The following is a 27,754-nucleotide window of genomic DNA, read 5'->3' as shown; positions in this document are numbered from 1 at the left end:
TACACTGAATTGTTGACCGTGTTGTAATCCATCAGCCAGTCCCATCTGTGAATTCCTGGGCCTAGAGACTTAGTACCATGAGGGCAGTGCTAATTTGAGATCAGACGAGCTCACGGCCTGATGCCAAGAGAAACACAGAATACATTGAGTGCTAAAACTAATGAACTTGACCAAGTAGTTTTTTAGAATTGGCACAGAAATACAATAATAAGTGGGTGTGTATACACAACTTATTTATTAAAAACAATGTTGGGGTGCCTAGGTGGCTCAGTCAGTTGAGTGTCCGACTTCGGCTCAGGTCCTGATCTCATGGTTCTTGAGTTCAAGCCCCGCGTCGGGCTCTGTGCTGACAGCTCGGAGCCTGGATCCTGCTTCCGATTCTGTGTCTCCCTCTCTCTCTGCCCCTTCCCACTTGAACTGTTTCTCTCTCTCTCTCTCAAAAATAAATAAAAAATGTTTTCAAAGTTTTAAAAAACAATGTTGAATTTTAGTGACTGATTATTATAAAAATTAGTTATCACCAAAGTAATTCCCAAAATAACCTTTTGATCTCTGTCCCCACTGATTTCCTCAATTTAAAAACCAGTGGATATTTGTACAGATAATGTTACGTGGGATTCTTTATTATTTTATAAGAGTTTTTCAACAACTCCTTAAGAGCATTACTAAGCTCACTGAGAGCTATCCATGTAATAACTTATGTATGTTTAAATATAATGTAATGTGTTGAAGAAATTAATATATAAATTACTATAATCTAATAAGTTCAATATTAATACAATTCTAAGACACTATTCATATATGTTCATATATTGCTAATGGCACTTGCACCTAATAAATCTGGGAAATTCTTAATTGATAATTTTCGTTTATTTTTAATGCCAAAATAGAAACTAAATAGAATAAGTTGGTTTTTTTTTTAGTTCCAGTGTAGTTAACATACAGTGTTATATATACAATACACTATGTGCAATATAGTGTTTCCACAGTTCCATATGCTACTTAGTGCTCATCATGGTAAGTATACTCTTAACCCCCTTCACCTGTTTCAACCCCTGCCCCTGGCAGCCATGTTCGTTACCTAGTTAAGAGTCCGGTTTTTTGGTTTGTTTGCTATTCTTTTTTTCCCCAATGTTTGTTTGTCTTGTGTCTTAAATCCCACATATGAGTGAAATCATATGGTATTTGTCTTTTTCTGACTGGCTTATTTCACTTCGCATTTTACTCTCTAGATCCATCCATGTTGTTGCAAATGGGAAAGATTTCATCAATGGAAATTTATATACACACACACACACACACACACACACACACACACACACCACTTCTTCTTTATCCATTGGACACTTGGGTGGCTTCCGTAGCTTGGCTATTGTCCATACATAATGTTTCAATCAACATAGGGATGCAGCTATCCCTTTGAATTAGTGTTTTCGTATTCTTCAGGTAAATGCTCAGTAGGGTGGTTCTGTTTTTAATTTTTTGAGGAACCTCCATACTGTCTTTCACAGTGGCTGGACCAGTTTGCATTGCCACCAACAATGCATGAAAGTTCCTTTTGCTCCACATCCTTGCCAACACTTGTTTCTGACTTTGTGTATTTCAGCCGTTCTGACAGTTGTGAGGTAATACCTCATTGTGGTTTTGATTTGCATTTCCCTGATGATGAGTGATGTTGAGCATCTTTTCACGCGCCTGTTAGCCATCTGGATGACTCCTTTGGAGAAATATCTTTTCATATATTTCTGCCCATTTTTTAATTGCAGTGTTTTGTGTGTGTGTTAAGTTGTATAGGTTCTTTATATATTTTGCATGTGAACTCTTTTTTACTGGATATTTCATTTGCAAATATCTTTTCCCATTCAGTAGGTTGTCTTTTAGTTTTGCTCTTGTTACCTTTGCTGTGTAGGAGCTTTTTATTTTTATGTAGTCTCAATGCTTTATTTTTGCTTTTGTTTCCCTTGCCTCAGGAGACATATCTAGAGAGATGTTGCTATGACCAGTGTCAGAGAAATCACTGATGCTTGTGCTCTCTTCTGGGATTTTCACATCTCACATTTAAGTCCTTGACCCACTTTGAGATTTTTATGTGTGCTGTAATGACCCAGTTTCATTCTTTTTATGTAGCTGTCCAGTTTTCCCAGCATCATTTGTTTTTTTCCCCCATGGCATACTCTTTTATCCTTTGTCAAAGGTTAATTGACCATAAAATTTTAAGTTTATTTCTGGGCTTTCTGTTCTATTCCATTGATCTATGTGTATTTTTGTTCCAGGACCATGCTGTTTTGACTACTACAGCTTCGTAATATAACTTGAAGTCTGGAATTATGATAGCTCCAGTTTTGTTTTTCTTTTTCAAGATTGCTTTGACTATTTAGGGTTTTTTTTTGGTTTCATACAAATTTTAGAATTGTTTTTTCTAATTCTGTGTAAAATGCTGTTGTTATTTTTATAGGGATTGCACTAAATCTGTAGATTGCTTTAGGTAGTATGAACATTTTAACAATATTTGTTCTTCTAGTCCATGAGCATGGAATCTTCCATTTGTGTTGTCTCCACCTTCTTCTATCAGTTTTATAATTTTCAGAGTATAGGTCTTTCACCTCTTTGGTTGAGTTTATTCCTAGGTTTTTTATTATTTTTGGTACAACTATAAATGGAATTGTTTTCTTAGTTTGTCTTTCTGCTGCTTCATTATTAGTGTATAGAAATGCTATGGATTTCTGTGTATTATTTTGTATCCTGCAACCTTATTGAATTAATTTATCAGTAGTTTTACCAGCCTTATGGTGGAGTCTTTAGGGGTTTCTAGAAATAGTATTTTGTCATTTGCAAACAATGATAGTTTTACTTCTTCCTTACTTATTTGGATGCCTTTTATTTTTTGTTGTCTGATTGCTGTGGCTAGGACTTCTAGTACTATGAGGAATAGAAGTGGGGAGAGTGGACATTTTTGTCTTGTTTCTTACCTTAAGGGAAAAGCTCTCAGTTTTTCCCCAGTGAGTATGATGTTAGTATGATGTGGGGTTTTCGTACAAGACCTTTACTATGTTGAGGTATGTTCTCTCTCACCCTACTTTGTTGAGGGTTTTTTATCATAAATGGAGGTTGTGCTTTGTCAAATGTTTTTTTCTGCATCTGTTGAAATGATCATATGGTTTTTAACCTTTTTCTTCTTGATGTGATATATCAAACTGATTCATTTGGAAATATTGAACTACCCTTGCCTCCTGAGAATAAATCCCACGCTGATCATGGTGAATGATTTTTTAAAATATATTGCTGGACTTGGTTTTCTAATATTTTTCTGAGTATTTTTGCATCTATGTCATCAGAGATACTGACCTGTGGTTCTCTTTTTTTGTGGTATCTTTATTTGCCTTACGGTTAATGCAGGCCTCATAGAGTAGAATTTGGGAGTGTTCCTTCCTCTTCAATTTTTTTGGAATAGTTTGAGAAGAATAGGTTCTAACTTTGAATGTTTGGTTGAATTCACCTGTGAGGCCATCCAATCCTGAACTTTTGTTTGTTGGGAGTTTTTTGATTCATGATTCAGTTTCATTGCTGGTAATTGGTTGAAGTTTTCTGTTTCTTCCTGCTTGAGTTTTGGTAGGTTATATGTTTCTAGGAATTTACCCATTTCTTACAGGTTATCCAAAGTTTGGCATATGATTTTTCATAACATTCTCTTATAATCATTTATATTCTGTGGTGTTGGTTGTTATTTCTCTTCTGTCATTTCTGATTTTGCTTATTTGAGTTCTCTCTCTCTCTCTCTCTCTCTCTCTCTCTCTCTCTCTCTCTCTCTGTCTCTGATGAGTCTGGCTAGAGGTTAATCAATTTTGTTGACCTTTTCAAAGAACCAGCTCCTGGTTTCATTGATCTGTTCTATGGTTTCGTTTTGTTTTTTTAGTTTCTATCCCATTCATCTCTGCTCTTATCTGTATTATCCTTCCTTCTGCTGGCTTCAGGTTTTGTTTGTTCTTTTTCTAGATCCTTTAGCTTTAAGGTTAGGTTGTGTATTTGAGATTTTTCTTGCTTTTGGGGGTAGGCAGTAGTGCTATAAATGTCCCACTTAGAACAGCTTTTTCTGCATTTCAAAGATTTTGGCCCATTATGTCTTCATTTTCCTTTTCCTTCTGTTTCCATGTGATTTTTGATTCCTTTGATTTCTTGGTTGACCCATCCATTGTTTAGTAGCATGGAATTTAACATGCATGTATTTGTGCGCTTTCCAGGTATTTTCTTGTGGTTGATCTAGTTTCATAGCATTGCAGTCCGAAAAGATGCATGGTATAACTTCAGTATTTTTTAATTTATTGAGACTTGTTTTGTGGCCCAATATGTGACCTCTTCTGGAGAATGTTCCATGTGCACTTGAAAAGAATGTGCATTCTGCTGTTTTAGAATGGAATGCTATGTCCATATGTATTCGGCCCATCTGGTCCAGTGTGTCATTCAAAACCACTGTTTTCTTATTGATTTTCTGTTTGGATGATCTGTCCATTGATGTAAGTGGGGGGGTTAACATCCCCTACTATTATTGTATTACTATTGATTATTTCCTTTATTTTTGTCAATAGCGGCTAAATATATTTGGGTGCTCCCATGTGTAGTGCATGAGTACTTACATTTGATATATCTTCTTGTCGGGAAGGACAAAGATTGTCCTCTTTGCTATTATTCGGTGTTCCTTTTTGTCTCTTGTTGGAGTCTTTGTTTTAAAGTCCATTTTGTCCAATATAAGTATCGCTACCCCAAGTTTCTTTTGACATGCATTTGCAAGATGTTTCTCCATTCCCTCACTTTCAATCTGCAGATTTCTTTAGGTCTAAAATGAGTCTCTTGCAGGCAGCATATAGATGGGTCTTGTTTTTTTGTTGTTGTTGTTTCTGTTTTATTTAATCCCTTCTGCCACCCTATGTCTTTTGATTAGAGCATTTAGTTCATTAAATACAAAGTAATTATTGATATATATATTTTTATTGCCATTTTGTTACTTGTTTTGTGGTTGTTTCTGTAGATTTTCTCTGATCCTTTCTTCTCTTGCTCTCTCTCACGGTTTGCTGGCTTTCCTTAGTGATATACTTGGATTCCTTTATCTTTATCTTTGCGTATCTATTACTGGTTTTTGATTTGTGGTTACTCTTAGGTTTGTTTATAACATCTTCAGCATATAGCAATCTACATTGAGTTGATGGTTGCTTAAGTTTTAACCCATTTTTTTGTTCCTTTCCCTCTATGTCATGTTTTAGGGATATAGTATCATATTTTATATCCTTTTATTTTGTGAATCCCTTGGCTGATTTTTACAGATGTACTTATTTTTACTGCTTTTATGTTTCTCACTTTTCCTACTTTTGCTTATGGTCTTTCTTTTCTACTCAAAGAGTCCCCATTAACATTTCTTGTAGGGCTGGATTAGTGGTCATAAACTCCTTACCTTTTGTTTGTCTGAGAAACTCTTTATCTCTCCTTCTATTCTGAATAATAGCTTTGCTAGATAGAGTAGTCTTAGCTGCAGATTTTTCTTCTGTCAGCACTTTGAATATATCATACCACTCCTTTCTGGATTGCAAAGTTTCTGTTGAAAAAACCGCTGATAGCCTTATGGGGTTTCCCTTATATGTAACTGTCTTTTTTGTTGTTGCTTTTAAGATTTTTTTTATCAGTACTTTTTACCATTTCAATTACTATGTGTCTCAGTGTGGACCTCCTCGTGTTGATTTTGTGAGGCATTTTCTGTGCCTCCTAGACCAGGATATCTGTTTCCTTCCCTAGGTTGCGGAAGTTTTCAGCTATTATTTCTTCAAATACATGTTCTGCCTCCTTTCCTCTCTCTTTCTTTTGGGACCCCTATTATGTAAATATTATTACGCTTGATGGAGTCACTGGGTTCCCTAAGTCTATTCTCATTTTGCAAAATTTTTTTCTTTTATCTGTTCATCTTGATTACTTTCCATTACTCTGTCTTCTAGGTCACTAATTCATTCCTCTGATTCCTGTAGCCTGCTGTTTATTCCAACTAGTATATATTTTAAAATTTTATTTATTGTGTTCTTCATCTCTGATTCATTCTCTTTTATCTCTTTGTTAAGGATCTCGCTGAGGTCCGCCACTCTTTTCTCAAGCCCAGCGAGTATCTTTATGATCATTACTTTAAATTCTCTATCAGGTATATTATTTATCTCCGTTTTGCTCAGATCTCTTGCTGTAGTGTCGTCCTGTCTTTTTCATTTGGAACATATTCCTCCGTCTCTTCCTTTTGTTTCCCTCTCTGTATCTGTTTCTGTGTCTTGGGAAAGTCAACTATATCCCCTGTCCTTGAAAGTAACGGCCTTTTGAAAGGGCTTGTAGTGTCCCGTGTTACCCGGAACCCGGCGTTTCAGGAGGTGTCTCCTATATGTGTTGCATGTGCCCTGCTGTTGTGCCCTGGCTGCTCTCTCTCTCAGGTCAGCTGTCTGCAGAGGCTCTCTTTGCCTCTTGTGGGCAGTGTTGGGCCCCTGGCTGGCGTGAGGCATGCAGTTTTAACAAGGTGCACACCGGGAACTGCGGCTGCATGGACAGGGCACACGGTTTTAACAAAGTGTGGCTCGGGCTTCTGCAGGGCCTCCCTTCAGGCCGCTGCCCCTGCTGCCGCTGATGCCAGGACCAAGGCCCCACAACGTGTGCCGGTCAGGAGACATGGTGTTGACAAGGCTTGCAATGCTCTTCTGGGGGAGGGGACCCCAGCACTGGGACTAAAGCAAGCAGGACTGGGAAGAGCGGATCCACTGAAGCACAGGTGGGCATGGCTTGGTGTAAGCGAGTGAGGTGGCCAGTGGCAGTGTCACGCTTGTTCCCACAGGTGGTTGTGTGTTTATTCTGGGGGGCGGGGTGGGAAATGGAACCTGACAGCCCCTTTGTTCCTGAAGGGGTCTTCCTGGTGATCCCTGCCCCTCTGACGTGCTCTGAGATGGGTAAATAGCGCTCCCTTCCCATTTGCTCCAGGCATTTTTCAAACTGCCGCTTCCAGGCTCTATCTCCGTGGGCTGCTTGTTGTGCTGTCTCTTTAAGGACAAGGAGTCAGCTTCCTATCTCCCTTTGGTTGTCCCAGAACTGAGTCCTCTGATTTTTAAAATTCCAGGCTTTAAATCCCTCTGGTTGTAAGAACTTACAAAAGTTGGCCCTTCTTGATTTCAAAGTCAAGTGTTGCAGAGATTTTTGTCTTCCCTGTACAGGCTCTCCCCGCCCTCCCCGACATCGTCATAGTCTGTTTCTCTCCCCTCTCCACGCTGATGCCTCCCCCATCCCCTCAGGACAGCGAGTCCCTTTTGTTCCACACCATGCCTCCATCCTTCCTACCCTCTCTGATGTGGTCTCTTCTCTACCTTTAAGGGTAGAGTTCGTTCTGGTAGTCTTTGGGTCATTTTCTGGGTTATTTATGCTGCTGTATTATTGAGATGTATTTGTGGGACCAGGCAAGCCTCCTACTGACTAAGGCAGATTCTTAATGTGTGATCTAAACATTGCCTGTGGTTAGCAAGTATAATTTGTTATTTCAATTAAATATTTCCCAGAAACTTTGGTTTCACACAAACTCAAAACCGTCCATTATTAGGGTGCATTCACATGAACACACTTGTTTATTCCGTGTATGAATTTTAAAGATTCACTTATCTTTTTGTGTCTTAAGGCATTACTTTTACAGCACAGTCTTTTCAACGTTAGAAAACCACTGGGAATGAAAAGCAATAGAAAAACAGTTCAGATTGTTTTGTATTCATTGTATTCCCCATCACCTACATCTGAACGAGCATCTTCCTCCTGCCTGGTTCCACACCATGCAGAGATATTAAATGACATCATAGAAGGAATGACGTCACACTTTCAATATTATGACTTAAGGGTAGGCTTACGCAAAAGGAACAGATGGCTGCAAGAGAGAAAAACCCTTGTTTAAATTAGACTAACACCAGAAGTTGGCTCTGAATTGCGAAATGTAATTAAAACTTTATTTTAAAATACATTTCACAGTTTATATACCCTAGGAAGAGCTTTTTACCATATGAACTTTCCAGCTGCCACCTAGCACAAAAGAGGTTGCATTTTTCATGTAAGGCGGTCCACAGTTCAGGGAATGCTGGTATTGAGAAAAGTAAAGATAAATCTCATAGACATGGCAATCCTATTTGTTAAAATGTCACATTTCATGGGAATGGTGTCAGAGTCATGAGAAATTACTTTAGAAAAAAAAAAATTACCGGTAGAAGCTTTGGGTGGGTATAATGTGCTGGAGAGAATATCTGACCAATGCCTTCTTTGGCCCTGACGTGGGCTGATCTGCCCAAATGTCTGTAAAGAGTACGATTTGGGATACTCCACAAATACCAATTACCAGCATTACTTAATTGCATTTTATTTGGCATTACTCGTGTATATTAAGAAGTTCTACCATGGGGGAGGGGAAGGAAAAAAGAAAAAGTTAGAGAGGGAGAGAGCCAAACCATAAGAGACTCTCAGAAACTGAGAATAAACTGAGGGTTGACGGGGGTGGGAGGGCGGGGAGGGTGGGTGATGGGCACTGAGGAGGGCACCTGTTGGGATGAGCCCTGGGTGTTGTACGGGGACGGATTTGACAATAAATTTCGTATTAAAAAAAAAAGAAGTTCTGCTACATTTCAATCTGTCAAACATTTGTCTGCACTTTGTTTTTTTCTTATTGAATAGGTCCTGCAATGAAAAGAAATCCATGGTAAACAATAACAGGGGAGGAATGCACATAATGCATTAAGGGTTAGAAGTAGTTTTTCTTAACCCCCTTTGACAGATGAGAAGGACTTGAAGGCTTCAGTGACTTTCTCAAGACCAAGCAAATAAGTGCTGTTGTCAGAACTAGAAATTAAGCCACATGACGCCCGTACCCCGTTTCTCCATTGTCCCATGCATAGAATATAGAAGAAAATAGATACACACACACTGATGATGTAGTTACTTGCCGATATCCTCACACAATGGTAACCTGATATGTGTCCGGTGTATGTGTTTCTGTGTCAGTGAGTGCTCCCTACAAACCAATGTAGACTTTGATATAAAATTCAGCCCCAACCATACAAGTTATATACATGTGGCCATAATGACATGCTTTCAAAGCATCTATTTTTTTTTCTTTTTTCTAGTTTTTCTTTCCTGTCATCTGCCACAGAGATAGCAGAAGAAATATCAGAGGACATTAGTAAATTTTAAAAAGGGGTGTGTTATTAGTAAATATTTCCTTTTTAAAAAAACTGTCATTTGCTTGTCAGGCCTCTACTTTGTGGCCTGAACTGTTTCCTTTAATTTTTCACTCCATGGTAGGATCTGAGCCAATATGACTAAATAAGTTCTCTTTACTATAAATAATGTGCACAATGTATATACTATCCAATGTGTGTACTCATTCCTCTCAGGCATGCTCTACTTATGCACATAATGCATGCATATGCATAATGCTAATAATAAACTGTTAAGAAATACAGCATTGTACACGCAGGATTCTAAATGTTATAAACCATTTCATGTGCATAGCATTCCAATTGTTCTTTCTTTAAAATGCCGTACTATTTAAGTATATAAGGATGTTTTGCTCAATTTAAGTTTGCAAAACATTTGCCTGGAATTGTTTTTGAATGGTTTCACGTTAATTCACTAGGATTCCTAGGAATTAAAAGTGTACAGTTCCAAGAATCCCGGATAATTTTTTTGTGGCTTTTCAAAGGCAACCTTAAGGTTAAAAGTCACCATAATTATAATTCAGTAATCATTTTTTAATGTTTATTTATTATTATTGAGAGACAGAGAGAGACAGAGCATGAGCATGGGAGGGGCAGAGAGAGAGGGAGACTCTCAGAATCCGAAGCAGACTCCAGGCTCTGAGCTGTCAGTACAGAGCCCGATGCGGGGCTCGAACTCACAAACCACGAGATCGTGACCTGAGCCGAAGTCGGACGCTTAACCGACTGAGCCACCCAGGTGCCCCATAATTCAGTAATCGTTTTGAAGGCAGAGAATATGTTGTTCCCTGCTACTTTCCACTGTCTGGTACATGGTAATGAGGCGCTCAATAAATATTTGTTGAGTGAATGAATAAATGAATGAATGCAGTAATATTCTACCCGCTTACTTCATCTAATTAAGTGCATGAAAAAATATATCAAAATTGTAACCTATAAAGAGGTGAATCTGGCATGAATAATCAGAGGTATGAAGAATAAAATGTGTTATTAGCCCATTCCCTGAGCTTTCCCTTTTCTTTCAGAACCCTGGGGTCAAATTCTTCTACCTTCCACAGGGAGCAATTTTCAAAGAGAGAGGTGGGCTATTTTCCTACACTTGATTATTATTGTGCCCCTAATCAGACTCTGGGCCCTGGATTTCCATCAAAGTTCTGTGGTTTGTTAGATAGATAACCAAGTAGAAAAATGATGGAGGCATAGCCACCTGTCTTTTGCCCTCCCCGGGACTCAAACTTTAATCAGTAAATAGTTAGTACCCAAATGCCTTCCAGCCATATTGCTTTACCCAACTTTCACTGGTAATGAAAGAATTGTGTTGTCACAAAAATACCTACAGCTACTCTATAGTACATTAAGGATAAAATTTCCTTGGAGATGAAATGCATGGGGTATCCTCTTTAATCACATACACCAAATATTAGACCAGGGGCAGACACAGGGCTGTGATTACATGCCAACTGGAAATGTAGATAGAGTTTCAACAGGGAGTAAAATTATACTAAATGATTAAAAGGCATAAAGCCTTTGTGGATTAACAACCCAAACAGGAACACTTAGGTGCTGGTGTTATTTTCCAATAACTGTTGACTTTGGGTGACTATAACTGTCAAGGACAGCCCCCTGCAGTGCTCCCTAGGGCTAAATTCACAGCAGTCCATAGGCGCATCCACAGACCCATATTTCTTAAAGAGAACAGATGGTTAGGGGAGGGCCTAGACACCGAAGCAGATTTATCTTGTCAGGTTGTTATCTCCAGGTAAATGACCGTAAGCAGGTCACAAATGGTCACATGACAACAATGTGGTTCAGAGGTGTCCTGAGGTGTCTGCCATTCATTAACTCTTCCCTCTCAGGGTCCCAACTGCTCCTTTTGGATAGGTAGATAACAGTTTTGCTATTGTTGTTGTGTTGTGTTGTATTGTGTGCGTGCGTGTGTGTGTGTGTGTGTGTGTGTAAACATACATTTTAAGATAAAATGCTTTATGCATGAATGCTAGTGAAGATTTATATTCCTTCCAAATATTTCACTGCTTTAATGTGATTGTGTCCATGCTGGAATATTTTATTTTGTATTCTGAAATGATAGAAGTCTTACCTCTGAGGGCATAAATGCACCAATTTTACGCATGGTCAAGGCTGAGCGCCAGTCCTGGGGGAGACCCCCGTGTTCTAAAAGCAGCCACAGGGCCGAGCCAGCACCTTTACTGGTTACCTGGCAATCAGAACAGACGGTGGGTTCAGAACCGTCTCTTTTATGCCGAAAACGGCATGGTGGGAGAAAGGAATGATTCTGTGTTTTGTTCCGTTTTGTTTTCCTGGGAGGCCTTGTTTTCAGAATGCTCTTCTTGTTTTGTATGTTGTCTGTGCATTTTGTTGCAGGAAATACATGCTCTTTTGTGATTTGTCCCCATTATGAAAGCTGCCCTTTCAGTACAGATCAGATTGCGTGCACAGCCCAGCAGACCTCAGAGAGTCTGTGAAAGGCTGACCTAGTCAAACGTCAGCCTGGCAACTGTCTTGCTGTGAACACCCACATCAGAAAGCTAAAGTTGCCGGCATCTGCCTCCCTGATTATTTTTTTTTTCTGTTACTTTATTCCGTTTGTTTTTCTAAATGCACTACTTTTTCTGAAGCCATTTTGCCCAGTTGCCTCTCACTGAAATGTTCCTACTTGTATGTATTTCAGGCACTGGAACCCTGCATAGTCCCTAATATAGGTACAGAATGGGTGGCTGTTTGAGAAATGGTCTCAGGATTTTCTAGGATGCTCTGAATCTGTCTGATGCCAGGCCAACCTCTCAGTTCCATCCTGAGCTATTCTAGAGGGAGGCACTGGGATGGCAACCCCTGAAAATCAGATAATGTACCTTTGTTAGTTAAAAAAAAAAAAAATATATATATATATGTATATATATACACACACACACACACACACACACATATATGTACATATATATGTTGTTTGATCTTATGAGCAAAATTATCCTCCTGTCCTAGGAGTTAAGATTTATTTCACAATTTCCAACAAAACCTAACTTTCTACTAGGGCCAAGCATAATTTTCTAACTTACCTACATATCTAACTATAGAGAGAATTAGAAAGATTCTTCTTTACGAATCACCATAAGGCGGTTCAAATAGTATGGCGGACTAAATGTTCAGAGAAAGCCTCTCCAGCATAGTGCATGTAAAATACTGAATATAATGAAAGGGGAAAAATAATCATATTTTTAAATGCTTGATTAGGCTGGTGGGGAAGTAAAGGACTTTCTCATGGGGCAGAAACAACAAGGGAGCAAAGAAACTGAGAGGTAAGGGGAGACCTAGAGTGTTCATTTGCCTGGCAGGTGGGGGAGAGGGGTAGGTTAATGGACAAAAGGGAGACAGAGCCCAGCCTGGATAAGGCAGGAAGTAAATTGGAGAACACAGCTCCCATCAGTACATAAAGGGAGGGCTCCCTCACCCCAGACACTACCCATGTGGGCAGAATAGGTAAAAACCTGGTTCACAGAGGGAGTCTTTGGTGATATGCCTTTCTCAGTATTGTCTTCTGGTGAAAGGGAAGCAGAATGAGAAAAAATGTCTCCAGTGAGAATCCATAACCACAAGCCCACACTCACTGAGTTTAGGGGACAGAATTCATAGAACCTGTGTGGTTCGAAACTCTTCAAGTCAAAAGTTTAAGCAGTCACACACATACAAAAAATACTGTATGACTTGAAGGAGGTACCTGGAGTCATCAGATTCATAGAATGGTAGGTGCCATGGCCAGTGGGGAGGAGAAGTGGGGAGTTGTTGTTCAATGGGTACAGAGTTTCAGTTTTGCAAGATGAAAAGAGTTCTGGAGATTGGTTGCACAACACCGTTGAACTTGATACCTCAAAATGGGTACAATGGTAAATTTTATACTATGAGCATGTTGCCATAAATAAACATTTTTTTATTTACAAAAATTGAATCTAAAGTAGAACCAGATTGGCAATGCCCCCTAACTGCCTATAAGAAACAAACAAAACAAACAAACAAACAAATGGGAAAAAAAAACCTTCTAACCTAGGACTCATAATAATTTCCAAGGAATCCAAGATCACAATAACATTTTTTTAATATGAGAAAATAACCTCACATGAATAAAAGCCAGAAGAACCAACAAACTATAAAATCAGGCCTTAGAAATTAGATTTATTGATTACAAGGTAAATACGGTATGTTTAATATTTTGTTAATTTTTTTAATGTTTATTTTTATTTTTGAGAGAGACAGAGAAAGAATGAGAGTGGGTTAGGGGCAGAGAGAGAGGGAGACACAGAATCCGAAGCAGGCTCCAGTCTCTGAACTGTCAGCACAGAGCCCGACACGGGGCTCGAACTCACGAGCTGTGAGATCATGACCTGAGCTGAAGTCGGCCTCTCAACCAACTGAGCCACCCAGGCGCCCCTATATGTTTAATATTTTTTAAAGATTTAATTGTAAACATATTGAAGGAAAAAGAAATTATCAGAATTAACCAAGCAGATGTAAAAAGTAAACAAATAGAACTTATAGAATTTTTTTTGAAGAGACTACGGTTTTAAGTTTTATGTTCTTATTTTTTTTTAAGTTTATTTATTTATTTTGAGAGAGAGAGAGAGAACAAGCTGGGAAGGGGCAGAGAGAGGGAGAGACAGAATCCCAAGTGGGCTCTGCACTGTCAGTGCAGAGCCTGATGTGGGGCTCGAACTCATGAATCATGAGATCATGATCTGAGCCAAGATCAAGGGTGAGACCCTTAACCAAGTGAGCCACCCAGGTACCCCTATTCTTAATACTGTAAACCAAATTAATAGGCTAGGCAACAGATTGATTTTGCTGGAGAGGGAAGTAGTAAATAGGAAGATAGAACTTTAAGAAAAATATTCAAATATGCAAATGGATGGAAATATGAAGGAGATGTTAAGAGACCTGCAGAACAGGTAATAAGACCCTACATGTATCAAATTGGAGTTTATGATGCAAATAACCAAGAAGATACAGATAGAGTGATATTCAAAGAGACAATGGCTAAAGTTTTCCAGAAACAATGAAAACTACATTTTCATATCCAGGAATCCCAAGCATACGCCATAAAAAGAATTTCACACTGAGATAGATCATAGTGCAAATACAGACTACCAGAGACAGGTTAAAAACAGAAAGAAAAAGGCACGTTACTTCAAAGGAAGCATAATTAGATTCAGCCGACTTATGAACGGCAGTACCATATTTCAGTTGAAAATGGAATATCTTTAAAGGGCTTAGAAAAACTAACTTTTAATTAGAATTGTATATTTTAATTAATTATGATAAATTGCCTTTTCTATTTGATTACCTCTTGTGAATGAAGGAATGAAGGCATTCTCAGATACCTATATGCTAAGTTTTTATTACCAAAACAGATACACATCAAAGGATCTTCAAATGATGTACCTTAGGAAATTCAAGGATAAAGACCTGAGATGTAAGAGTAAATGGTGAGCAAAGAAAATTGCCAGCAGAAAGGCAAATCTAAATATACAGTGACCTCAATATGTCTTATGATAGTAAAATCGTGTCTAATCACTGGGATTAGAAAAAGAAAATAGACACACATTCTGGAAAAAAAACAGTATAAAACTTAGATGGTAGATGATTGAAATTGAAGGGTTCTAGGGTCTTTGTCTTACCAGGAAGGTTGGTAAGAAATTTATTATATTTAAAATTTGATATGTTACATTTGATACATGTTACATTTTCTATCATAACCACTGATAGGATAGAAATAGTGTATATATCTTCCAAAGTATTAAAGGGGAAAGATAAAATAAGGAGGTGAAAAAAATCAGTAAAAGACATCAAGAAAGAATGACATAAACTATGACAAAAAGAAAAGGTGGGGTAAACATTTTAGTAAACATGGTCAATGTATGTAAACTGAATTTTTTATATAAAAGAAGAGACTGGGTAAGATCCCAAACCCAGCCACATGCCCCTTATGTAAAACACATCTGAATTATAAAACTAATACAGAAAAATCAGTATAGTCGCACTAGCACCAGATAAAACAGCCTTTCAAACAAAAAGCGTTACTCAAATTACTAGAGATAAAGCAATTCAATATACATTGAAATACATTTCAATTCACCAGGAAGGTGAAAAAACTTGTGACAGCATAGCTTCAAAATACACACACACACACACACGCACACGCACACGCACACACACGCAATCAGAAGCTAAAAATCCACTGTAATAGATTTTAACATACTGCTTTTTGTAATCAATCAGTTGGGCAGTCACAAAATCAGTAGGAATATACAATATTTGAACATGGTTAATTTAATAACTGTAGTCTAATGGACCTATAGAGAGCATAATCGTAGCAGGATACAAATGTTTTCAAGAACCTAAGAAATATTTATGAAATTTAAAATATATCTTGCTCGTTTGCATGACATACTTCACATTGTTTAATGAGTATTAAAGAATCATCTTTCTTGATTAGAGACACTACGTATGTTCCGTATCATCCAAGGTAACATGATCAAATACATTATTTTAAATTCGCATGAACCTACCCTAGATCTCATGGCACATGGTAGAGTGAAGATTCAAAAGCAGGTGTCTCTGGGTCCAAAGAGTCTCTTCTTCATACTGTGGTGCACTATGTCTACGACGGGGATCTAGAAGCATCCCTGTATTTTATCAGTATGACCAGAAGAGTTTGAAAATAGCCACGTATGTACTGTTCTTGATACTAACCCAGTTGCCAGGAAAATTGCCTTTACCTTGATGTTCTCAGTCTCTCCATTAATATTGGCTTCTCTGTTCTGCCACAGCTATCACTTACTTTTCTCAGCACAGGCTTTTATAATATTTCTATTAAGTAGAAGCATTGTTTCAGTACATTCTGTAGGACTGTGAGTTTATTAAATAGCTGAATGCCAGGTGTGATTATGAGAATTTACCAGTCTGTTGATATGGCTTTATTCTAATGTACAAGATAGAAGTAATTGTAATGTATTATTAGTCTCATTTGTACTGTGTTAATTCCTTAATCAATTTAATTCGTTAATCAAAGGCTAATGTCTAGCCTTTGCAACACTGTCAGGCCTTTTCATAAAACAAACTGTGGTCAACACCTGTTCAGATAGTCATTTATTCTGCTTGCTCCTACACATCTAATATAATGTGTTGGGGGTTGAGTGGTGGACTCCAAAAAGATCTGTCCATGTTTTAACCCCTGCACCTCTGAAAATGATCCTCTTTGGGAAAAGAGTCTTTGCCGTTGTGATGAAGCAAAGGGTCTCGGGATGAGATCATTCCGGGTTATCTGGGTAGACACTAAATCTAGTGATGTGTCCTTCTAAGAAATAAAAGAGAAGACATAGACAGATAGGAGGAAGCCATGTGAAGAAAGAGGCAGAAACTGAAGTTATACGGCCGCGAGCCAAGAATGTCTGGAACAACCCGACAACGGAAGGAAGAAGGAAGGTAGTTTTTCCCCTGGAGGCTTTGAACAAGTACAGTCCCATCAGCACCTTCATCTCAGAGTCTGGCCCCCAGAACTGTGAGAAAGAAATTTCTGTATTTTAAGTCACCCAGTGTCTTCTAATTTGTGATAGCAGCTGTAGAAAACTAAGAATACTGCCAGACAAATCATTATACCTATTACTATCATGTTTTCTAATTGCATTTGCAAAATTCAGAGGATTCAAACCACCAGTCACAACAGCAAACTTGAATGTTTACATTTATGGTTTTCTTCTCAGGGTGAAACCATTCACTTTCCCTTCCTTCTATATTTGCAGAGAAATTTATCCCCCAACTGACAAATACTGAGCATGTACAATTGGCACCTACTGTAATATCAGAGACAACGTTCATAGAGACAGTTATTATGAAGAGTTGGGGAGGACTCAGTAAATTAAAAGGAATTATTTACACAAAATACCTAGGACACTAACAGACCCAGAGTCGGGACACAAAAATGGAAGCAACGACTTTTATTGATGTCTATTGCAAAACATTATAAATACTATCATCCAGGTAGTTAGTGGTTTTCTCTAAGTGATTAGTATTTCATTAATCTGACGATACTATTTATTTGATCATCCATAATCATCTGGTGCCTTGGGACTTATTTGGAGATAGTCTGCTTACCTATCAATGTGGGACATAACCGTTTTGGAGACGTCTACACCTGCTTCTTGCAACACTCGGATAATCTGAAATGGTGCGCTTGGATTCCTTCCAGGATGAATAATAACAGGACAGCCGAGCTGAGCCTGAGCATGAGCTGTTGCCTGAAGAACCTTCTTCTCACTCTCTGCCAGAGGCCAGGAGCAACCAATTTCTCCAATGACCCCACACTTGATGCTAGTTCCATCAGCTCCATGGAGAATTTCATTAATGAGTACATCAGTAAGCTAAGGAAGAGTGGGAAAGAAGATACTTTACAGATTGTGGAATTTATCAACCCATAGTCACCACAGTGTGGGAATGAAATTTAATCATTTCGTCATTCGTGCTTTAAAAAATCTGCTCGACATCCATTCAGCGAATACTGGCCAATGAGAAAGGCCAAGTCTCAAATTCCACAAGTTATTCTAAATCAAAGACTCAATAATATCTTACTGTGATTATTTCACAAGAAATTTGGGGCTTTAGAAAGCTAAAGGGAAAAAGATGTGACTTCATGCAAGTACATTCAGATGAGAAAAAAAACAAACAAACTGTAATTTAACCTGAGGAACATCTAGAGCGTAAAAAGACTGCCCTTGAACATACGTCCACTGTATTAACTGATTCTTTAGTTCTCCCTTATTTATGCAGCCCTTGGTCCCATACAGCATAGGAAATTCACAGCACATGATATTAATATCATATTTTTTGGTTCATATGTATATTTACTACTAAGAGTGGTTGGAAGAATGTATGATAGCTGACTTCAGGATAGTCTTCAAATAATAGACATATAAAAACGTAAAGGGCTGATTGGAAAATAATGCAAATAAAGCTTTGAAATATGAAGATTTTAATAATTGACTGATTCTTTGCAAACACTATGGGTGACATTCCTTGCCTATCAAGCAGATAATGGAAGACACGTACAAATGAATACAGTATGTATAAACACATTAAGTTACTATCACAGAAAGAGAGCACATGTATATGCAAAAAAGACTTGTGGTTAATTCTTTCTTTTTATCTCTGAAAGATTTACTTCCTTCTGCCCATTCTTGCCTCAGATCATATGATAACAAAAACAGGAATGGATTTTCTTGCACCACCCCTCCTGTTTTGTAAAAGAAGGCAACATATTCGCAAATGCGCCAAGTCTCTGCCTGCCAAGTTTCACCCTGCAGTGAATTTTTATTGCTGGTTATTATAAAATCCAACAAGAAAATTGAGGTTACATAACTGAAGTTTATAATGGAAAAATGAGGTTTACAAACAGACTGTGGCACCACCACTGAGCACAGACACAATACATACAAATCTAAGCATTCACACTTTGGGTTTTCCAGTGACCAGTGGGTTAAGAGCTCCTTCCTTCACACTTTTTTTCTTCACGAAATGAAATGTTCCTAATTTGGGTCCCAACTGGCAGATGCCTTTGCTAGCTAGCAAACTTCTGTAGCATGCCCAGCTACCTCTGAGTCAGTGACATTCTCCAAATGTAGGTGACACACAGGGGTAATCCGACGTCTGGAGTTCTGGCTTTTCTGAGTTTACGTGCAAACATTGCTGGACAACTTGGGGCTTCTTACCTGTTCCACTGACATGGCTCTGGTGTCTGGAGAGTGAGTTGCGTCCACATAAAATCCAGCTCCAGATATGATATGGACGCCGGTCTCTTCGGCAAGCCACTTCAAAGTCTTCACGTCTCGGCTGATGCCAACAGTAGTGTTCTCGACCAAAGCCCCTCCACCGTTGGCTTTAAAATACAACAGTTCTTCCCTGATGGCTTCCGTCTCCTGATTCAGCTGAAGATTCTCCTTATGGGAATAAGGGTTCTTTTGAATCCAAAATAAATTCTTCATCATAATAGGTTCTTCGGAGGTAGCTTCGTAACGTGGAGGAGGTGGGTAGTAACAGCAGTCAAAGGTCATTGTCAAATGTTCGTGGGTCAGAGTGCGGCCCAGTTTGCCTGGCTCTACCAGGCCCAAAACAGTTTGGACTTTCCCACTTAAGGAGGACATTTCTGATGATACCAGGAGATGCTCTGAAAAGAGTGTTTTCTGGAAAAAAAAGAAAACCATAATCAGAAAATTTAACACACACATAAATTCTGTCCATAGGGGATGGGAGGCTGTGAATGTATACCCATGTAAGAAAGAGAATCAATGAGACTAGAGATATGGTCCCATTTATCACCCTGCCAAAGCCAGAGTCAGTCTCTAGTAAATTGTGTAAGTTCACTGCAGCCTTAAGTGACATGCATGGTGTTAAATGTCCCCCGGCCACTTCCACTGGGACTCCTCTGCCTGATTTAATCCCATCCTCATCTACTGAAAATATTTCTTGGTGTTCAGCTCACATTTTCCTTTTGCTTAATTTCATCTCATTAGTCACGGGTACACACTCTTGGTCAATTCAACAGTAATCTCCATCTAAAAAAACTCATAACCAGTAAGTTTTACCCAAACCAGCCTTGTCTCCGAACTTTTTGTCATTTTTTTCAGATAAATTAAATATATACTGAGGCTACTGATCATCACTAGCCATTACTACTCATTCACTATCCACATGAATCTACTATCAGACTCCTGTTGATGGTCCATCACGTGCCAGAAATTGAAGATACAAATATGCATAAGACAAAACTCTCTGACCTTGATGATTTCACAGACTCCCCCCCACCGCCGCCAAAAAAAAAAAAAAAAAAAAAAAAAAAAAAAAAAAAAAAAAAAAAAAAACTGGGGGAAAACACCTAGGTTCAATAATAAAAAAAAAAAACAAGAATAAAAACCTCTTCGCTCTAGAAGTTTTATTGTGTCTAGGGCCCATAGAAACATTTCAAAAATCATTAAAAGCAAAAATCCTTTGTTATAATGAAAGCAACTATAATTTATTGAAGCTGAAATTTGCCATCCCCCAAAAGAGTAAATACCTCTCCACTTATCCTATTTACTTTCATTTGTAACACATACTAAGGATTCACCAAGTTTCTGTCACTGACAGCAAAAACCACAGTTCCGTATGTTCCCTAAATGAAGGGATTCTCTTGGAAAGAAGGCACGACTGAAAGTGTGAAGACAAACACCTCCATGGCCAAGAGCGAAACCCCTGCCAGAAACAGTGGTCTACACAGACCGCCAGCCACACACATTTGGAGGATGGTGACAAATGGACTGGGAACCAGGTAAAAGAAAATGCCTTTGAGGCTCTCAAGCTGTTTCTTTAAAAGACATTCTGAAATCATTTCCCCCCACCCTCCACATCCCTGCCCCTTTATCACTTTTCTTATCTATAAATTAGAATTATCTATAAATTTACCACTTATCTATAAATTAGGAAATCAATGCACATTTCCTAGGCTATCCTAAGAATTCGATGAAATGAGATACCACAGGTTAAAAAAGACCTGTAGACATGGTTGGCACAGCACGTGGCCAACAAGCAGTGGCTTTGCGATGCTGGTTCTAGGAACTATTAGGTAGTCCCTAGGTTCTTTTTTTCCAAGTCTTTGGTTAGAGAGGAGATCATTTGGGGGAACAGTGAGTAGAGGACAATTCGCAGTGGGTGTAGTACGTTCAAGAGACACGGTGAAAAGAGACCAGCGTGGGAGAAGAGAGAGCAGCGAGCTAAAGGCAGCTTTATATCAAGCCATTGGAGCTGAGGGGTTTGATATATATTGGCCTATAATGTGTAAATAATTGATTTCGAGTGTTTGGCAGAGAACTATAGGATGTGTGGCTAGCATGGCCATTCGTTTTCGTTAGGTAGCACTCTTCTGCAAGCCAAACTTCTAACCTCTAAATAATTCACACGGTGACAGAAGCTAGCTGCCAGTCACTGCACAGGGCAATCATTTTCATCGATGATGTCTAGGACCCCACTGTTCAATGCCTTATTCCCTGTTACTGAATGCAAGGAATACATAGCTAGTTCTTTCTGTTGACAAAATCACAGTTCCACTAACGATCGATTTCATTTTCCATAAGGGTTAATTTGTTCTTTCCTTTCTTCTGACGGACGGAGGCCAGAAACTTGGATAAACTGATAAAACACCATCACTGTCTTTGTGTGTCAACTATACTTCAGTTTTTTTAAAAACATGGGGAGGGGGAGAAACCACTATCACTTTTACTAGAAAAGTACCACACAGCATGGTTAATTGATACGGATTTGAAAGAGCAATGTTAGTAAGTTTCAAGCTCGCAACCTGTGAATCTGTGAAAAAAAAAAATCACTTAAGAAATGTCATCTCTCGTGGGAAACTCCTCAGGCAGAACTAGTTGGTGCTTCCTATGATCACAATGTAACCCATGCTTAAAGGATAAGAAATGACTAAAGAACAAACCAGAGCTGCCACTGCTCTAGGCTGGAATGTGTCTTTTAGTGGGATAAAATACGTATGTGGCAGTCATGATTCCCATGAGGCTAGAAAGCCCTCTCCTACGAACATTCAGCCTGAAAGTCGTTCTCTTCTGAAGGTAGAGACAAGGGGCTACCACTGGCCTTCCGCCATAGAGAGAAGAGTTCACAGATTAAGGAGGAAGGTTCTGGGCAATGAGAACTGCCAGCGCCCAACTGTACAGACCGCAGGGACCCCCACCAAAAAAAGCAGGCTTCAGGCATTTTGCAGGGCATCCATGGGAAGCTTCGGCATTGCACACACCTGCAACAGACAGTGGTGGGAAAAGAGACAGAGGAGCTGTAACATTTGGCAAAAGCTTTGTTGTGCTTCGGAAGTGAAATTTGAGCAGAGACACTGACGCGACTCCTCTGCAAATCCTGTCACAGCCGGGTCAGAGGAAATGAGCCTTCTCATTCCAACAGGTACAGAATCAGATAAGAACGCAAGCTTTAAAGGAAAAAAAGAGAAAGAAAAAGACAAGAGCAGGGGATCCGTGCTATAGTGCTGAACTGGAAATCAGAGACAGTGTGTAGGATGTGTCATTTTTGAAAACATATACATGAATTAACTTTTATAAAATTCAGAGCAGATTTGCCAAATTGTTGGAGATTTGGTGGTGGGTGGGTAGTTTGAGGGCGATTTTAGTTTTGTTTTCCCCAAGATTTTGCTACACCTATTTCACCCTGATCGTTATACTTCATTTTGATTTTTCTGTCTCCTGGAGTTGAATGCTCATTTCAGTTACATTCCACATTTCAGAGGGTAGGGCTCCCTGAGAATTTCACATATGAATGAGCTTCCTGTAGATCTCAGAGACTCATGCCCTTTCGGGGCCCCTGTCCCTGCCTTCACTGGTCCTAGACCCCGCTGAAGGTTCCTGCCCTGCAAGTTTAGACGCATTGGTTAAATTGGCAAGTGACGTTTGCTGCACTGATTCTCAGCTCACTTCCCCAACAACTGTGCAACTTCCGATCTCTATAATAAATCTTTGTTCCCTGATCAAACCCCCCCCAGTTAAAAAAAAAAATGGGAAAGCATTTCCGAGCTTTATGCAGGAGAAGATATGAACTGAATACAGGCAGCCCTGTGGAGAATGGACGAAGGGGAGCCAGTGTGCCTGCAGAGACCCACAGGGCATTGCTAGAACCTGGAAAAAAAAAAATCAGGTAGTGGCTGTCTGAGAGGACAGCAGTGGAGATGGTGGGAAAGCAGAAGCAGCAGGAGGTGCTGGAAATTTCTAACCGGACTTGCTGATGCTGTAAGAGTATCCTCCAAATAATGGGCTCCTCAGAAAAAAGTGCCGTCTGGTGCAAATATGCAGGTGCTTCTATTTTTTTATGGTTTGTATCGCACAGACCCGCAGCACCCTATAAACATTGCACTTAGGGCTGACATTTGATTTGTCATTGAAATATGTATGTTTTAAACCACATAATATTTCTTAAAGCTCGTTTGAATACTTCATCAAGTGCAGTTTCAAGCCTGTGACCTGTCTTCTCGCAAACAATATCGGTCTGGTGGCTGAGCGGTGGTGACACAGGATTTCCTCCCCATGCACGGTACCCGTCTGCTTGCCCACATATATATGACTGTGTGGCCCTATTGCATGGAGGCTTATAACTTTTCATATTAAGCATTGTCAAAACATCAATAACTCTACCTGCATAAAGGGAAAGAAATCCAACCACTTCAGTACACAGAGGAAAAATGGGACCCAGCGAGTTCTTCAGACTGTGACATAAATAAAACAGAACCACTCGCGGATACAAATGAACAGCCTTGAATTTTGCGTTCAGAGGAAAACGGTGGGTTTCATTCCCAAGCTTTTTTTTTTTTTTTTTCTTTTCCTTTTTTGCCCTATTTAAGGAAGTTGGGGAGATGATCTGAGGATATCTCCAAATCCCAAATCCCACATATGAAGATGGTGATGGAGATATACCCAAGAGGTGACACTCCTGGAAAAAGCCACTCACAGATGGGTGTGCCTGGGAAAGATTCCCTCCCCTGGATCAGCGCAGGCCTTCCTGAGCCTGAGCAAGAGTTCATCTAAAATGAGACGTCAGTTCAGGGGCACCTGGGTGGCTCAGCTGGTTAAATGTCTGACTCTTAGATTCGGCTCAGGTCATGATCTCACAGTTCGTGAGATCGAGCCCCTTGTCTGGCTCTGCACTGACAGTGCAGAGCCTGCTTGGGATTCTGTCTCTCCCTCTCACTCCGCCCCTCCCTCCCCTGCTGTCTTTCAAAAATAAATAAATGAAACATTAAAAAAATGATAGTTCAGTCCGGTAATTATGAAAGCCAGAAATCACTTTGGGCTGCTCAACTGACAGGATGCGGCCTGTGGCTTAATTGACTCTCTTTTTAAAATTTTTATTAAAGAACTTTTTTTAAACTTTATTTATTTTTGAGAGAGAGCATGAGTGGGGAGGGGCAGAGAAAGAGGGAGACACAGAATCAGAAGCAGGCTCCAGGCTCTGAGCTGTCAGCACAGAGCCCGGTGGGGGCTCGAACCCATGAACTGTGAGATAGATCATGACGTGAGCCAAAGTCTGACACTTAACCAACTGAGCCGCCCAGATGCCCCTAAAATTTTTATTTTTAACTGAATTATAGTTGACATACAATATTATATTAGTTTTAGGTGTACAATAATTTTAGTGATTTTAGTAATTTTAGTTTTAGTGATTCAACAATTATATACATTATGAAATGCTTGCCATAAGTATAGTTACCATCTGTCACCACACAGTTATTACAATATCACTATGTCCCTTATGCTGTATTTTTCATCCCTGTGACTTATAACTGGAAGTTTGTACCTCTTAATCCCTTTCATCCATTTTACTCATCCCCCCCCACCACCTTGCCTCTGGCAACCACCAATTTGTTCTCTGTATTATGAGTCTGTTTCTGGTTTTGTTGGTTTGTTTTTTAGATTCTGGATAGAAGTGAAATATGGTATTTGTCTTTGTCCAACTTATTTACTTAGCATAATGCCCTTTGGGTCCATCTATCTGCATATGGAAAGAGCTCACTCTTTTTCATGGCCCAGTAATATTCCAATGGATACCACATCTTCTTTATCCATTCATCTATCAGTGGACACTTAGGGCAGCTTCTCTAACTTGGCTGTTGTAAATAATGCTGTGGTAAACATAGGGGTGCATGTGTCTTTTTGAATTAGTGTGTTTGTTTTCTTCAGCAAACACCCAGAAGTGTAATAGCTGGATCATACGCTATATCTATTTTCCGTTGTCTGAGGAACCTCCAGAACTTTTTCACAGTAGCTGCGTCAACTTATATTCCCACCCACAGTGAACAAGGGTTCCCTTTGTCCCACATCCTCACCCGCACTTGTCATTTCTTGCCATTTTCATACTAGCCATTGCGGCTGGTATAAGGGGATCTCATTATAGTTTCAGTTTGCCTTTTCTTGATGATTAGTGACACTGATCATCTCTTCATGTGTCTTTTGGTCACCTGTATGTCTTCTTTGGGAACATTTCTATTCTGGTCCTCTGCCCATTTTTTCCCAAAGTTTATTTATTTATTTTGAGAGAGAGATGGAGAAAGCATGAGCAGGAAAGGGGCACAGAGAGAGAGGGAGAGAGAGAGAAGCCCAAGCAGGCTCTGCACTGTCAGCACAGAGCCAGAGGAGGGGCTCGATCTCATGAACTGTGAGATCATGACCTGAGCTGAAATCAAGAGTCAGAGGCTTGACCACTGGAGCCACCCAGGCGCCCTTCTCTGCCCATTTTTTAATGGGCTCTTTACTCAAACAGGTGCCAGCTGGTCACATACACTATGACTTTGGCAAATTACTATTGGCTTCTTGACTTTATCTGTTTAGTCAACAAATTGAAAACATTTCCTCCTTGATAAAGAGAGGGGAGGTGGAAGGAGGAAAGGAGGACTGCGGAAAAGCCTTGTATTCAGGTCAAAATGCAACATTACTCACTACTTGTCATAGTAACATCAGAGCTGGGACAAGTGTGATATTGTCAGAATGCTATCTACAGAACTGACCTTTATGTTTTCCTTCATTTGGAAAAAAAATGAGATTTAGCTCATCTCAACCCCTCATTCTCAGAGAAAGTTTCTACACTCACTTCTGTGAGAATGTTTGATGTAAATTCCTTGATTTTGCTACGAGCATAATCCTAGGAGTAAAACACGTAACAAGTTACTGGATACAACGATGATAACTTTTTTTTCTTCATAAAGAACTCAACCCTGAAGTTAGTTCTCAGCTTTTCCCACAGCAAATTTCCTCTTCCATGGGTTCTTAGCACTAGGTTTTCTCGCAGAAACAACAATATTTTCAGCAAATTGCACAGCTGGTCCTTAACTGTATTTAGTCACTTAAAGAGTTTACAATTTGCATTACTTTTATTTATTTATTTAAAAATCTTAATTTATTTTTGAGAGAGAGACAGCATGTGAGCAGGGGAGGAACAGAGAGAGAGGGAGACACAGAATTGGAAGCAGGCTCCAGGCTCCGAGCTGTCAGCACAGAGACCGACCCGGGGCTCGAACTCACGAACTGTGAGATCATGACCTGAGCCGAAGCCGGACGCTCGACTGACTGAGCCACCCAGGTGCCCCCAATTTGCATTACTTTTAATTCCAGGAGAATCACATGTTAATGTTTTATTTTTTTATGTTTATTTATTTTTGAGAGAGAGAGACACAGAGCACAAGCAGGCGAGGGGCAGGGAGAGAGGGAGTCATAGAATCCGAGGCAGGCTCCAGGCTCCAAGCTGTCAGCACAGAGCCCCACGCGGGGCTGAAACTCAAGAACCACGAGATCATGACCTGAGCCGAAGCTGTCTTCAGTGGCTTGATTTAGTTGGAAGAACAATAGGTTCAGAGTCAACAGGTCTTGGCTCTTTCACTAAATAGTTGTGTGATTTGGGGCAACCAACTGAACCACTCAGAGCCTGTTGTCCCATTTATGAAATAAATGGGTTGGACCAGATGACTTCCAGATGACATTCATGCTTCTGTAATATCCTTTAGCTTGAAATGGATATTAATGAACTTCCATAGATCATTCAGTGAAGAATCTTCATCTATCAATGAAGGTGTATTTTAAGAATGGTTTTTAAAATGTATATTTTATATACATGTGCATATATATATATATATATATATATACATCTCTATATATGTAATGAGAATGAATTTCATTCATTACCTTTCAATTTTATTCATTCCCTATCAGTAAGGCTGTACTTACTGATTTTTAAAATGTACAGTTTATAAACATGTGTGCATGTGTGTGTGCATGTGTGTATACACACATATATGTATATAATAACAGAATGGGCGAATTGCATTCACTACCTATCAATTTCATTCATTAACTATCAATGGAGGATGTACCTATTGAGTGTTTTTAATGTATAATTTATATATGTGTGAATACATACACACATGTACATGGAGAGAGAAAGAATCGGTTTTAGTTTGAGATCCTTCTAAGTTTAAAAGAACCCTAGGAGGGATGGCTGGTTTGAAAGAATCCTAAACTTGGAGTTCTGGCTCCAATGTTTCCTATCTGTGTAACTGTGAAAAATTGAACAGCTTACCATGAGTTAGTTTCCTCCCTTGAAAACTGGAATACCTTATTGCAAGATTTGAAATGAAAAGCAAATAAGGTAACACCTAAAAGCACTACCTAATTTATAAGGCACACACAAATGCTCCAAATTCTTATTATACACATCAAACTGTGAATTATTTTCCAAACATTTGCTGAGTATCCTTAGGCAAATAAACCCAAACTTGTTCTTTCAAAAAACGAACAGTAAGGGTCCGAAGTTTACGAATCAATCAGAGGCTGTAATCTGTTTATTAGTTCCTCCACTTGAGGCCTGTGGTTCTTAAAACCAGATTGACTGTTGCGATTGACATCACA

General features: G+C 39.3%; 1 protein-coding gene across 1 annotated transcript in view; it reads right to left on the bottom strand.

Moving 5' to 3' along the window:
• PTER (phosphotriesterase related) overlaps positions 1-27,754 on the bottom strand; it is a 68,615-nt gene that overhangs the window by 13,877 nt on the left and 26,984 nt on the right. Inside the window, exons 2-3 of the mRNA XM_030322122.1 lie at positions 19,022-19,492; positions 17,412-17,677 (exon numbers count right to left, since the gene is read on the bottom strand). Coding sequence (XP_030177982.1) covers positions 17,412-17,677; positions 19,022-19,453 — 698 coding nt within the window. The 5' untranslated portion in view covers positions 19,454-19,492. The remainder of the gene's footprint in view (positions 1-17,411; positions 17,678-19,021; positions 19,493-27,754) is intronic.

The sequence above is a fragment of the Lynx canadensis genome, chromosome B4 (assembly GCF_007474595.2).
Source record: "Lynx canadensis isolate LIC74 chromosome B4, mLynCan4.pri.v2, whole genome shotgun sequence".
NCBI lineage: Eukaryota > Metazoa > Chordata > Mammalia > Carnivora > Felidae > Lynx > Lynx canadensis.
Note: the sequence above shows the minus strand (reverse complement) of the source record. Positions and strands in the feature narration are given on the sequence as shown.